Source organism: Microcaecilia unicolor, chromosome 9, assembly GCF_901765095.1.
Source record: "Microcaecilia unicolor chromosome 9, aMicUni1.1, whole genome shotgun sequence".
NCBI lineage: Eukaryota > Metazoa > Chordata > Amphibia > Gymnophiona > Siphonopidae > Microcaecilia > Microcaecilia unicolor.
The window spans coordinates 22,238,365-22,251,745 of record NC_044039.1 but is presented as its reverse complement, the minus strand read 5'-3'; the positions used below and the strand labels follow the sequence as shown (position 1 = coordinate 22,251,745).

Sequence of the window (13,381 nt, the reverse complement as noted above, 5' to 3'; positions counted from 1 at the left end):
TGTTTGCGTCCCTGATTTCCTTTAACATTTCCGCATCCGTCTGTTCGTCCTGGCCAGGCGGACGGTAGTACACTCCTATCACTATCCTTTTCCCCTTTGCACATGGAATTTCAATCCACAGTGATTCCAAGGAGTGTTTTGCTTCCTGCAGAATTTTCAATCTATTTGATTCAAGGCTCTCGTTAATATACAATGCTACCCCTCCACCAATCCGATTTACCCTATCACTACGATATAATTTGTACCCCGGTATGACAGTGTCCCACTGGTTATCCTCCTTCCACCAGGTCTCAGAGATGCCTATTATATCTAATTTTTCATTTAGTGCAATATATTCTAACTCCCCCATCTTATTTCTTAGGCTCCTGGCATTCGCATATAGACATTTCAAACTATGTTTGTTGTTCCTAAGTACATCATGCTTAGTACTTGACAGTATTAACTGGCAATCTTTTGTCTGATTTTTATTGTTATTTAAAGATACCCGATCTACTACAATCTCTTTTGCAACCTCACTATCAGGATACTCTATCTTCCCTGTTATGGTGATATCTTTGAAAGATACCTTATCCCGAACCATGCTCTTTTGAGCGACTGTCGGCCTTCCCCCCATTTCTAGTTTAAAAGCTGCTCTATCTCCTTCTTAAACGCCGATGCCAGCAGCCTGGTCCCACTCTGGTTAAGATGGAGCCCATCCTTTCGGAATAGGCTCCCCCTTCCCCAGAATGTTGCCCAGTTCCTAACAAATCTAAAGCCCTCCTCCCTGCACCATCGTCTCATCCACGCATTGAGACTCTGGAGCTCTAGCAACATTCCACTAGCAACATTCCATGTAGAAGTCGGCCCTTGTAGATCACCAATGTGGCCGCGCAGGCTTCTGCTTCTGTGAGTCTGACGTCCTGCACGTACGTGCAGGACGTCAGACTCACAGAAACAGAAGCCTGCGCAGCCTTCTACATGGAATGTTGCTAGTGGAATAGCAACATTCCATGTAGAATCTCCAATAATAGCAACATTCCATGTAGAATCTCGAATAATAGCAACATTCCATGTAGAATCTCCAATGGTATCTATTTTACTGTCATAGTAATGCTTGAATGTTTTCACTTATATACACTGTCAGCTAGCACATTTGCTTATTTCCCATCTGAGGAAGAAGGGCAACCTTCGAAAGCTAATCAAGAAATGTATTAAGTTATGTCCAATAAAAAAGGTATCATCTTATTTTCTTTTCCATGTTTTATTTTGTTTGATTTCTATAGATTCTACATGGAATGTTGCTATTCCACTAGCAACATTCCATGTAGAAGTCGGCCCTTGTAGATCACCAATGTGGCCGCGCAGGCTTCTGCTTCTGTGAGTCTGACGTCCTGCACGTACGTGCAGGACGTCAGACTCACAGAAACAGAAGCCTGCGCAGCCTTCTACATGGAATGTTGCTAGTGGAATAGCAACATTCCATGTAGAATCTCCAATAATAGCAACATTCCATGTAGAATCTCCAATGGTATCTATTTTACTGTCATAGTAATGCTTGAATGTTTTCACTTATATACACTGTCAGCTAGCACATTTGCTTATTTCCCATCTGAGGAAGAAGGGCAACCTTCGAAAGCTAATCAAGAAATGTATTAAGTTATGTCCAATAAAAAAGGTATCATCTTATTTTCTTTTCCATGTTTTATTTTGTTTGATTTCTATTGATTACCACAAGCTAAAAATACTACCAGAGCTTAGTAAAAGAACCCCCTTTGTTTCACAAAGACCCCCCGTTTTTTCAGTTTTATCAAGGTTTGCTTTAACGTACTTTAGAGAATGACTTCTGTTCAGAGATTGTTTTTATAACCTTTCTCTTCTTTGTACGAGTGAGTGATCATGATTTCAGTAGCTCAGACAGTTGCTTCTTTCTTTCTTTTTTTTTTTTTTTTGCCATAACTTTGGGCTTCTTTCACAAAACCATGCTAGCAATTCTTCTGCGATAAATGAGAGGAAGCCCATAGGCATTGAATGGGCTTCCTCTCATTTACTGTGCAAGACTGAGCTTCTTATCTTTCCCCAACCTCTCCTCCTCCCCCATTCTCTATTTCTGTGGATAACACTCTCATCCTTCCTGTCTCATCAGCTGGTAACCTTGGGGTCATCTTCGACTCCTCCCTCTCCTTCTCTGCACATAGTCAACAGACTGCTAAAACCTGTCGTTTCTTTCTCTATAATATCAGCAAAATTCGCCCTTTCCTTTCTGAGCACACTACCAGAACCCTCATCCACACTCTTATCACCTCTCGCTTAGACTATTGCAACTTGCTTCTCACAGGTCTCCCACTTAGCCATCTCTCTCCTCTTCAATCTGTTCAAAATTCTGCTGCACGACTAATATTCCGCCAGTGTCGTTATGCTCATATTAGCCCTCTCCTCAAGTCACTTCACTGGCTTCCTGTCCGTTTCCGCATACAGTTCAAACTCCTCTTATTGACCTATAAGTGCATTCACTCTGCAGCTCCTCAGTACCTCTCCACTCTCATCTCTCCCTACATTCCTCCCCGGGAACTCCGTTCACTGGGTAAATCTCTCTTATCTGCACCCTTCTCCTCCACTGCTAACTCCAGACTCCGCTCCTTTTATCTTGCTGCACCATATGCCTGGTCCGTCAAGCTCCATCTCTGGCCGTCTTCAAATCTAAGCTAAAAGCCCGCCTTTTTGATGCTGCTTTTAACTCCTAACCCTTATTTCATTTGTTCAGAACCCTTATATTATTATCCTCACTTTAATATTCCCTTATCTTCTGTCTGTCCTGTTTGTCTGTCCTAATTAGATTGTAAGCTCTGTCGAGCAGGGACTGTCTCTTCATGTTCAAGTGTACAGTGCCGTGTACATCTAGCAGCGCTACAGAAATGATAAGTAGTAGTAGTAGGAATTGCGAATGCAGCTTTGTAAAAGGGGCACTTTATTTTTTTTTATATTATATGACTCATTATCTTCAGAATTCTACTTTTGTATTTTTGTGTGCTTGGGGAAGGCCCAATAAACGGTTATGGAGTGGAGGAGTGTCTTAGTGGTTAGTGCAGTGGACTTTGATCCTGGGGAACTGCAGCTCCTTGTGACTCTGGGCAAGTCACTTAACCCTCCATTGCCCCTGGTACAAAATAAGTACCTGAATATATGTAAACCTCAGAAAGGCAGTATATCAAGTCCCATTTCCCTTTCCCCTTCCCTTTTAATAAGCTGTGGCAAAAGGGGGAGCCTGCACTGGTGTCAGCGCATGGTTTTGATGCGCGCTGAGGCCCCCTTTTACTGCAGCGGGTAAAAGGCTGTTTTTTAAAAGAAAAAAGAAATGGCTGTGCAGCAACTGAAGCATTTGCCGCACGGCCATTTCAGGGAGGGGGGGGGGGGACACTTACCGCTACCCATTGAGGTGGTGGCAAGTGCTCCCAAGCTAACCCAGCAGTAACTAGGCAGCATGTGGCACTGCCCGATTTCCGCTGGGTCAACATTGGCGCTACAAAAATAAAAATATTTTTGTAGCACCGGAAATGGCGCACGCTGGGGGTGGGAACTACCGCCGGGCTGCTGCAGTTGCCCAGCGGCACTTCTGGTTTAGCGAACGGCAAGCCCGCGTTGGGCTTACCACCGCTTAGTAAAAGACCCTCTGTATTTACTCTAATCCTTCAGTTATTTTTTCTCCAATGTGGGTTTTATGAATGTGTCCCAAGATTATTTCACAGATTATACAGCCAGACATCAGAGAACCCCTTATACCTGTCCTCTGTGCTTGGGAAAAAAAGATTTTGGAGGAGAATTTATAGCTACAGACATCGAAAATAATGTGTGTACCCTTAGCCGCCGAGAGGGGGGTCAGGGGGGACAAAATTCCCCGGGCCCGGGCTTCCGAGGGGGGCCTGGTGCTGCAGTCCCACCCGTCCTCCGTTGTTGACCGTCTGCCACCGGGCTTGGCCCCCTGCATTGAAATCACAGCGCCTCTCGCCTCCGTGTGAAAGCGCTGCTGGCAGCAGATCGCCTCCCTTCGGGCCTCCTTCCCTCCCTGTGTTCCGCCCTTGTCTGATGTAACTTCCGCGAGGGCGGGACACAAGGAGGGAAGGAGGGCCGAAGGGAGGCGATCTGCTGCCCTGCTGCCTGCAGTGCTTTCACAAGGAGGTGAGAGGCGCTGTGATTTCAATGCAGGGGCCCCGGTGGCGGACGGAGGGGGGAGCAGTGGCAACCTCGGGGGGGGAGGGTGGAGGGGGAAGTGGCAGCGGAGGCAACCTCGTGGGGCGGGGTGGGGGCCCGGCCCAGTCTCTCGGCGGCCCTGTGTGTACCCACCCTGGGCTCACTTTCAGCCCCACTGCATTGGGAAACCAGCTACAGTTAAGTAAAGGTTGAGATCAGTAACCAGTTCAACAAGCACAGGAAACTCTACTGTCCTCATAGGTTGTATTCTCTGAACAGCAAAAATTAAGCTGAGATGATCCACTGTTTGTGTGACGAGGATTGCAATAGCAAAATCCTTACAGGTTTTGCTGTTTCATTTTGTTTACTGAGGAATCATCATTTACATCTCACTTCTGCTTTTACTTCTTACTTTTAATTATTACTTCCGTAAAAGTAACAAATGTTTCCTGTACTTCTTTTCAAGTAAAACAGAAAAAAACTTTTACTTAAATACAGTAATTAGTAGCAAGCTGGCTGATATGCTGGTGATGCTGTGGAGGGGATAAGGAAGTGAAGAGAAGTCACTTAACACTTCAGAGGGAGGATGGGGAGATGCTGGACACCGTGGGGAAGGGGTGGGGGAGTGTGTGGAATAGGGAAGGCGAGAGATGCTAGTGGACACCATGGGGGGAGGGAATAGCAAAGGAGAGAGATACTGGACACCAGCAGAAGTAGGGAAGGGGAAATGCAGGGTAGGTAGTTAGGAGCATATGCTGTACTACAGAAAGGAAGGGGGGATGCTAGATGTGAGGAAAGGGGGAGGGGTGGTGAGGACCTTCAGCATTCTGGAGGATATTTCAGGGCTTGTGCCCTGCAGGGATAACACACTTCAGTTGCACTATCTGTCCTAGCATAATACATGAGAAAACAACAAGGCAAATGGTCCACAAAATCCAATATGGAGAACAGAAGAGAAGCAGACCATATGAAAAACACACCGGCCAATATTCAAAGTGAGTTAACTGGCTGAGAAAGGCCACCGACCAGTTAGCGCGCTTGTATATGGCTAACCGGTCACTTTGAACGGCACTTAACTGTTCATGTTCAGCACTGCTGAAAACGGCTGGTTAGCGCCAAAGTGGAAGCCAGCTATGTCAGGGGCTTTCCAGGGGCGTTTCAGGGGCGGAGTCTGGTTAATTCCCAATATTCAGAGCTAATCGGCCATGTTTAGTGCATAAATAGGACCACATAAATAGCTGTCCTATCTTTATACGCTAGCCCATGGCTGCTTAAGTTTGAATATTGAGTGGAGGAGTGGCCTAGTGGTTAGAGCACCGGTCTTGCAATCCAGAGGTGGCTGGTTCAAATCCCACTGCTGCTCCTTGTGATCTTGGGCAAGTCACTTAACCCTCCGTTACCTCAGGTACAAACTTAGATTGTGAGCCCTCCTGGGATAGAGAAATATCCAGAGTACCTGAATGGAACTCACCTTGAGCTACTACTGAAAAAGGTGTGAGCAAAAATCTAAATAAATAAATAAACCAGACATGTGCTAGCCAGCTTTTTAAAAACCAGACATTGAATGCTGAAGCTCAAACAGGGCCCAGCATTGAATTTCCAGTTTTAGCGGCAGTAGCAGACAAAAAAATGCTGTTTACCTCCAGCTGAATATCGGCCGGAGAGTTTTAACTCCCAGATCTAAACAAGGTAGCCCGACATGGCCATGTTTTGCCAATGGCTGCCACAGGGGCAGATGAATACCAGCTGGAGTGAAATCTCAAGCCTCACCAACTTGATAAAAACAATGTTTGCAACTTGGGTTTGCCGGGGGGGGGGGGGGGGGGGGGCAAACTTCCACGGACCTGGGTTAGGCCCAGCAGCTGCATCCCAAGTTTGGGGTGGGGGCCCGGCAGCGGCAGCCCTGCCCCAGGCCGGGCTCTGTCTTTCGGCAGCCCTGGGGTTAGCTTGTGGTGAAACATGGCCATGTCGGGTGACCTCGTTTAGACCTGGGAGTTAAAAACGGTAAACAGAGACTGTGTTTCCATACGGTCGGCTTCTCTTCTATTCTCCAGCACAAATCATGTCGAATCCCATACTTTCCACAGTTACTACCAACCTCATGTGTAGTCGGCAAATAGATGTAGCTCTGGTTGACTGGATTGAATTCAAGTTTACGAAAAACTGGAGTCTCCTCTTCAATTTCGTATAAAACTTCTGGGCAATCTGCTTTCATATTCTCATCAAGCAGAACCTAAAATACAGTTAAAGAAATAGGAGAAACATCTGATCTTTCATTACAGTAATAATAAATGTAATCACATCAATCATAAGATGTTACTGCATTTTTCCTGTTCAGTTTTCACTATACACGGCTGAACTTTACAAATTCTGACCTGGGATACATCTAAAGGGGTAGGCAAGAGCAATTGAAGAAGTGAGTTCCAAAACCTTTTAAGTACATTTTTTTTCAAAAATGAGGTCATACCGGAAACAGACTGCCTTTATAGATAACTATAGGGTAAAAGCAAGCACAACGGTTAAAACCTGTTAAATACGCCATTGTAGAGCTTCCAAATTCTTATGTAGTTAAAAAACCTGTTAAGCACAGAACCTTCCATATGTTGACTAGTGGAAGTGTGGCCTAGTGGTTAGAGCACTGCTCTTGACATCCAGAGGTGCCCAGTTGAAATCCCACTGCTGCTCCTTGTGATCTTGGGCAAGTCACTTAACCCTCCATTGCCTCAGGTACAAACTTAGATTGTGAGACCTCCTGGGACAGAGAAATATCCAGAGTACCTGAATATAACTCACCTTCAGCTCCTACTGAAAAAGGTGTGAGCAAAATCTAAATAAATAAGATTCTGGAATCTTAAAGAGTGACAAGATTCCATGCAGAATCTCAAAGAGTAGCGACATTCCATATAGAACCCCAAAGAATAGCAAGATTCTGGAGTGGAGGAGTGGCCTAGTGGTTAGAGCACCTGTCTTGCAATCCAGAAGTGGCCGGTTCAAATCCCACTGCTGCTCCTTGTGATCTTGGGCAAGTCACTTAACCCTCCATTGCCTCAGGTACAAATAATCTAAGGGCCCTGTTTACTAAGTCATGTTAACCTTGTAGATGCCTATGGAAATATTATGGGCATCTATATGGTTAGCACACGCTAAAAGACACTAGTGTGGCATAGTAAACAGGGCCCTTCAATTGTGACCCCTCCAGAGACAGAAAAATATCCACCTTGAGCTACTACTGAAAAAAAAAAGTGTGAGCAAAATCCAAAATAAATAAATCCTTGAAAATAGATACTTGCATTTATCCAGAGAACAGGTTTTGGAACTCAGTTCTTCAATTTTCAAGGACTGGTCTTTCTTTGCACTGAGGGCAATGATGTATTAGTTGAGGGTGTTTTCAACATCAACGGTCTTAAGAAAGACAGTTGGAAAAATCTGCAAGCGAAGCTCTGCTCACTGCTTAAAAGCTAAAAGCCGTGTGGGAAAAACCCACTTACAGAAGATTTTTCCAACGGTCTTTCTTAAGTTGTCCACCGTACTGGAAGAATACTGAAATCCCACGAAGGATGCAAGGATAAGAAGACAGTGGGAAATGGACTATGTCCCTCCAAGGACAAACAGAGAAAACTTCAAGAATTCAATGAAACACTCTACTGTGATTTGGCCAAAGGCCTGCTTCAGAAGTCTAGATGCTGTATCTGAAGGAAAGCATCCAATGGTTTCAAAGTACCAATAGGTCAAAACAGCAAAAGGTATTGAGAAAGTGGTCGTACGAAAGACCGTTGGAAAAATCTGTAAGCAAAGCTCTACTCACTGTTTAATGTCTAAAAGTTGTGTGGGAAAAACCCCACTTACAGAAGATTTTTCCAATGGTCTTTCCATAGTGGTTGAAAGTACAATATTGAAGCACTGCCCCCCACTGGCAGCAGTGTACTTGGAGGACTTCTGATCAGCTTAGAGGAAATAGTGCTGCTTACACGCATAAGTGCTATTTTTCATTGCATTTACCCATGCAAAGGGGTATGTAACAATGATCAATGAGTTGCAGAATTGCCCTTTAAATAGATACATTTTTTTGTTTAAAATTATGCTCATTTGCAATGGAAGGCATTCAAGAAGGAATGCTGAAAATATTGGCAGAACTCTAAATGACTAAGTTAGCTATTCATAATGTTTCTGTGATCACACTTGGACACATAAATCTGAGAGAGCGTGGCCTAATTTCTCCATTTTCCATCTGAACATTTAGCCCCGCCCCTGGACTATCCCACATTCCACCCCAGTGTAAAATGCAGAACTTTGGCTCTATAGTGACTTATAATTCCAAAAGTTAAGCATTTGGCAGCCTTGGAAACTTACAGCAAGGCAAGTTATGCAGTTGGCTTCTACTGCTGAGCAGGTAACTTCTCCTGAATGATGACCTCTTAAGTCTTTAGACAGTGTAGTTACTCTATCCATATGAAACCTAAAAATAAATTCATCTCATTCACAAGGTGCTAACCTTAAGCAGCTGTCCATTCCCAGTTCCCAAGAACAAGACGATTCTTCCATAGAGTTCGATGCCATACACAGATGATAAGTTGTAGTGTACCAATGTTGGGGACTTGGAGATTGGGTTAACCGGCACTGCAGGTTCAACCTGAAAAATATACACATGCCATAAGGGGGGGAAGGGGAAGTAGGGTACAAAATGAAGAAAGATTGGTAAGGCTGTTTTAAATGGTAGTCCCCTACTCGTAGTGTAAGCAATCTTTACCATGGTTCTCTTCTAAAGTATGCAACATCCAGGGGCATGTGACTGAGGGCTTTATTTATCAAGATCTTGCCCCAAAGGCACAGAATGAAAGAAAAGACTTCATGAGCGATGTCCTGAGCATGCATTTATTAGTGACAGGATGTGGTCAACTCTTGGCACAGCACCCAGACTACAAGCTAAGTAGAAGACTAACCACGTTACTTCTTCCTATCCTCCACATGAAGGTTCAAGGTCATAAATGCATCTTATTTCAATCTGCTGATCATAAGCAAAGAAAGCTTATAAATAAAGCTGGTCCTGGATTTCGACATAGGCACTTGAGTGTTACCAATGCTGCCATTCCTCAACCCAGCTGCTGCCACCGCCTCCTTTAACAGCTAGACCTGGAGAGATTGCAGCAGAAGAGTAGAGAGGTGTGGTAGCCGTGTTAGTCCACTCTTAAAGGTTATCAATACGTAAGGCCTTTGAAGTCAGAATGATTGAATATTTTGACACCCAACAGACAGGACTTAACAAGGATCTGGGTTTTCTAGCCCATTATAAACCATAAAGTTGTATTTCTCTGTTTATCACCCTCCTCTCACCTACCCACACCCATCTTGTTAGACTATCAATGAGATGCTTTGATGTCCCCATGCATACCTCCTACCCACCCCCACCCTGCTAGACTGTCAATGAAATGCTTGGGTGTTTCATTTATACATACTGTCAGCTAGCACTTTGCTTATTTCCGATCTGACGAAGAAGGGCAACCTTCGAAAGCTAATCAAGAAATGTATTAAGTTATGTCCAATAAAAAAGGTATCATCTTATTTTCTTTTCCATGTTTTATTTTGTTTGATTTCTATTGATAACCAGCAGAAGAGTGTATTTGTAAGAAGATTCAATGCATGGTCTGCAAGCCATCATGCTCTAGATGGCCCTATGACATTCTACCCTCTCCTCTCACATGTGTGGGAAGAGGTGGTGGGATATGGTACAGCAGAGTGCTCGACAACCCTGAAGTCTCCTACCAAGCTCTTGAGGGTTTTTTTTAGGCGTGTACGTTTTTCCTAATATTCTTAAACATGTTGAAGCTAGGAAGACATTTCTCAACAAATATAAACTATCACCTAGTTTGAGGAAATTCAAAAAACTTAAAACTAGACAATAGATGTCATCACTGCAGCTTTAGCAAAAAAAGAAGAAGCGTCTGGTAGTCATTTTCTTTGCTTTTCTTGTAAGGCAAGAGGCAGAAAATCAGATCAACACAGAAGTATGTGGCAGAACTACGGCCCTGACGCTGCAGGACCATAAATACACACTGCCACAAGTTACTGACCTTTCATTTTCCATATCCTGTGGACCTCTGCTTTGGGTTCTGAGGACAGAAATCGCAATTCCCTTATTCATGTAGCTGCTATTTTAAAGAGCCCTTAAGCTGCTCATTAAGGTTAACAAAGAGGCTGAGTGCACCTTACAGAGAAGCTGATTTATCAGTTTTTCAAGAGAGAGGAGTCCACTTCGTCAGGTGCATTTAAGTTTTTGTCTCAGTGGTGAGGCGGAGTCAGTCCTGGCTCTATGTCCACCTCATCCACAGCCTTGTAGGGAGCAATTTTCAAAGAGCCCGTAGGATGCCCTGCCGCTGGTTCCAGCTCCTTCTCTCTACTGCGAGTGGCCCACCTCTCTGTTGTAATTTCCTGTTTCCTCGGAGGCGGGCTGGCTGCAGTAAAGAGAAGGGAGCAGGATCGGCGGGAGGGCAGCCTATGGGAGTTTCTGTCGCCGCCATCTTTTGAAAAACAAGAACAGAAAAGAAAAAGGTAATTTCGGGGAAGGGGGTTGGAGAGGGAAGGGCGGGGGCGATGCCACATCACAAGAGTTCCTCCTGAGGCCCCCGCCTCAGGTGGCCTAATGGTAGGGCCACCACCGTATGAACCTGAATATAACTCACCTCAAGCTACTGATGAGAAAAGGCCCTGTTTACTAAGACGTGCTAGCGTTTTCAGCGCATGCTCGTTTTTAGCGCGCGCTAATACTAGAGACACCCATATATTCCTATAGGTGTCTCTAGTGTTAGTGTGCTCTAATTTTTAGCGCAGCTTAGTAAACAGGGACCCTAAATCTAAAGCAATATTTGCAACGAATTCAAAATACACCTGTGAAACTGCTTTCCAATGCAAAAAGGTTTGACCATGTGACCATTTTCGGCGTCAAATCCAAGATTTTTGTTTTGACTCGTCATGTGTCTTCCCACTGTACCCTCAGTTTTCTTTTCAATTTACTAGTTCTAAACCAACTACATAAGTACATAAGTAATACTAGGAAAGACCAAAGGTCCATCGAGCCCAGCATCCTGTTTCCAACAGTGGCCAATCCAGGTCACAAATACCTGGCAAGATCCCAAAAATGTACAAAACATTTTATACTGCTTATCCCAGAAATAGTGGATTTTCCCCAAGTCCTTTTAATAACGGTCTATGGACTTTTCCTTTAGGAAGCCGTCCAAACCTTTTTAAAACACCGCTAAGCTAACCACATTTAACACATTCTCTGGCAACGAATTCCAGAGTTTAATTACACGTTGAGTGAAGAAAAATTTTCTCCGATTCATTTTAAATTTACTACATTGTAGCTTCATCGCATGCCCCCTAGTCCTAGTATTTTTGGAAAGCGTAAACAGACGCTTCACATCTGCAAGTTCAACTCCACTCATTATTTTATAGACCTGTATCATATCTCCCCTCAGCCGCCTTTTCTCCAAGCTGAAGAGCCCTAGCCGATTTAGCCTTTCTTCATAGGGAAGCTGACCCATCCTCTTTATCATTTTTGTCGCCCTTCTCTGCGTAACAATAGTAAAATGACCAAGCACAAACATAAATACAATGAAAGAGGAAAACTTGAAAACAGCATATTGAAACCTAATAATTGGACTACCATAAATATACACATTTAAGAGCACTGAAATTGAAATAACAGAGATATAATACGATGTAAGAATATTAGTGGTGGAATATCTAATAAGTGCACATTTTTTCCTACATAAGCACACAACTGTGGAACGCATTACCAAAAGCCTTGAAAACTACGTACGACCACCTAAACTTCCGGAAATCACTAAAAACCAACCTGTTTAAAAAGGCATTCCAGTGGCATTCCTATGGGGGCTGACACCTGGGCCAGATCGCCAATGTGCCCTGCTCCCCGGGTGCAGCGCCCCCCCCGGATGCAGCGCGACCCCCCCCCCCCCCCCCCCGCGAAAGAACCCCCGCCCGGGTGCACGCCGCTGGGGGGGAGGGTGCCACGCGCGCCTGTCCGTCGTTCGTTCCATGCTTCCTCTGCCTTGGAACAGGACGTAACCTGTTCCGGGGCAGAGGGAGCGTGGAACGAACGGACAGGTGCGCGCGGCACCCCCCTCCCCAGCGGCGTGCACCCGGGGCGGTCCGCCCCCCCTAGGAACGCCTCTGAGGCCTATCCTACCGATCCAACTTAAATGCCTAATCACTGCAATGCAACCAAACTAAAGCACGTAATGGACATAACACAACTCTTCCGTTCTCCGATTCCCTAATGTGGCTGTGCCACATGAACTTGATCTTACCACAACATCACCCTGTATTTGTTCACACCGGAGCCTGCAAAGGCCTCTCCGGTACTATGTAAGCCACATTGAACCTACAAATAGGTGGGAAAATGTGAGATACAAATGTAGAGACAAGATCCGAGACAACATGGTTTTACCAAAGGGAAATCGTGCCAAACGAATCTCTTGTCTCCAATATTGAGAACTTATGGAAAGCTAAGTACTATTTTGAAATTGCTATATGGATATAGTATACAAGTATACAAAACTTGAAAAACTGAAAGTTAAATGTTTAAAAATGTTAGAAAAACACTAAAAATATATAATAATTAAAAACTGTAACAGTTTAGGATTGATTACCCTTGAAAGAAATATGCTCGGCTCATTCTAGCCAAAATAAGGGAATGTGCGTTGATCTGATAGATCCTACTATAATTCCTTGACTCAATTGTCCTTATGAATATCTAATCGAATTTGATGAAGCAGAGCATAAATTGAAATTTTTGACTGTGAGCTCCCTTCGATAGTAATGATATTTGGCGCATAGTGTTTAAATGTATTCCTATGGGCATCTTTAGCATTTAGCGCGCGTCTATTTTTAGCATGCGCTAAAACGCCAGCCTGCCTAAGTAAAAGATTCCTATAATAATCAAAATAAGGCATGACTGAACTTTGTGCAATGTCTCTGAAATTGTCAGGGTGGAGAAGATCTCTTAATCTCCGAACTAGGCCAGCTTTCCCAGTAGATGAGCAACTGTAGAACTGCTTCTGTATTTTTGTAATCTCATGTGGTTAATTTAATTTTATTCTATTTTCTGTCACTTTTATGATTTGTAGGTTTACTCCTTTGTTTCATTTCTGAGGGGAGACATGATAGAGGTATATAAAATAATGAGTGGAGTGGAACAGGT

The 13,381-nt window shown here is 44.1% G+C and overlaps 1 protein-coding gene across 1 annotated transcript in view; it reads right to left on the bottom strand.

Moving 5' to 3' along the window:
* Positions 1 to 13,381, bottom strand: part of PLXNC1 (plexin C1) — a gene marked incomplete in the record, with an annotated part of 120,265 nt that overhangs the window by 94,389 nt on the left and 12,495 nt on the right. Inside the window, 2 exon segments of the mRNA XM_030214674.1 lie at positions 6,263 to 6,397; positions 8,657 to 8,794. Coding sequence (XP_030070534.1) covers positions 6,263 to 6,397; positions 8,657 to 8,794 — 273 coding nt within the window.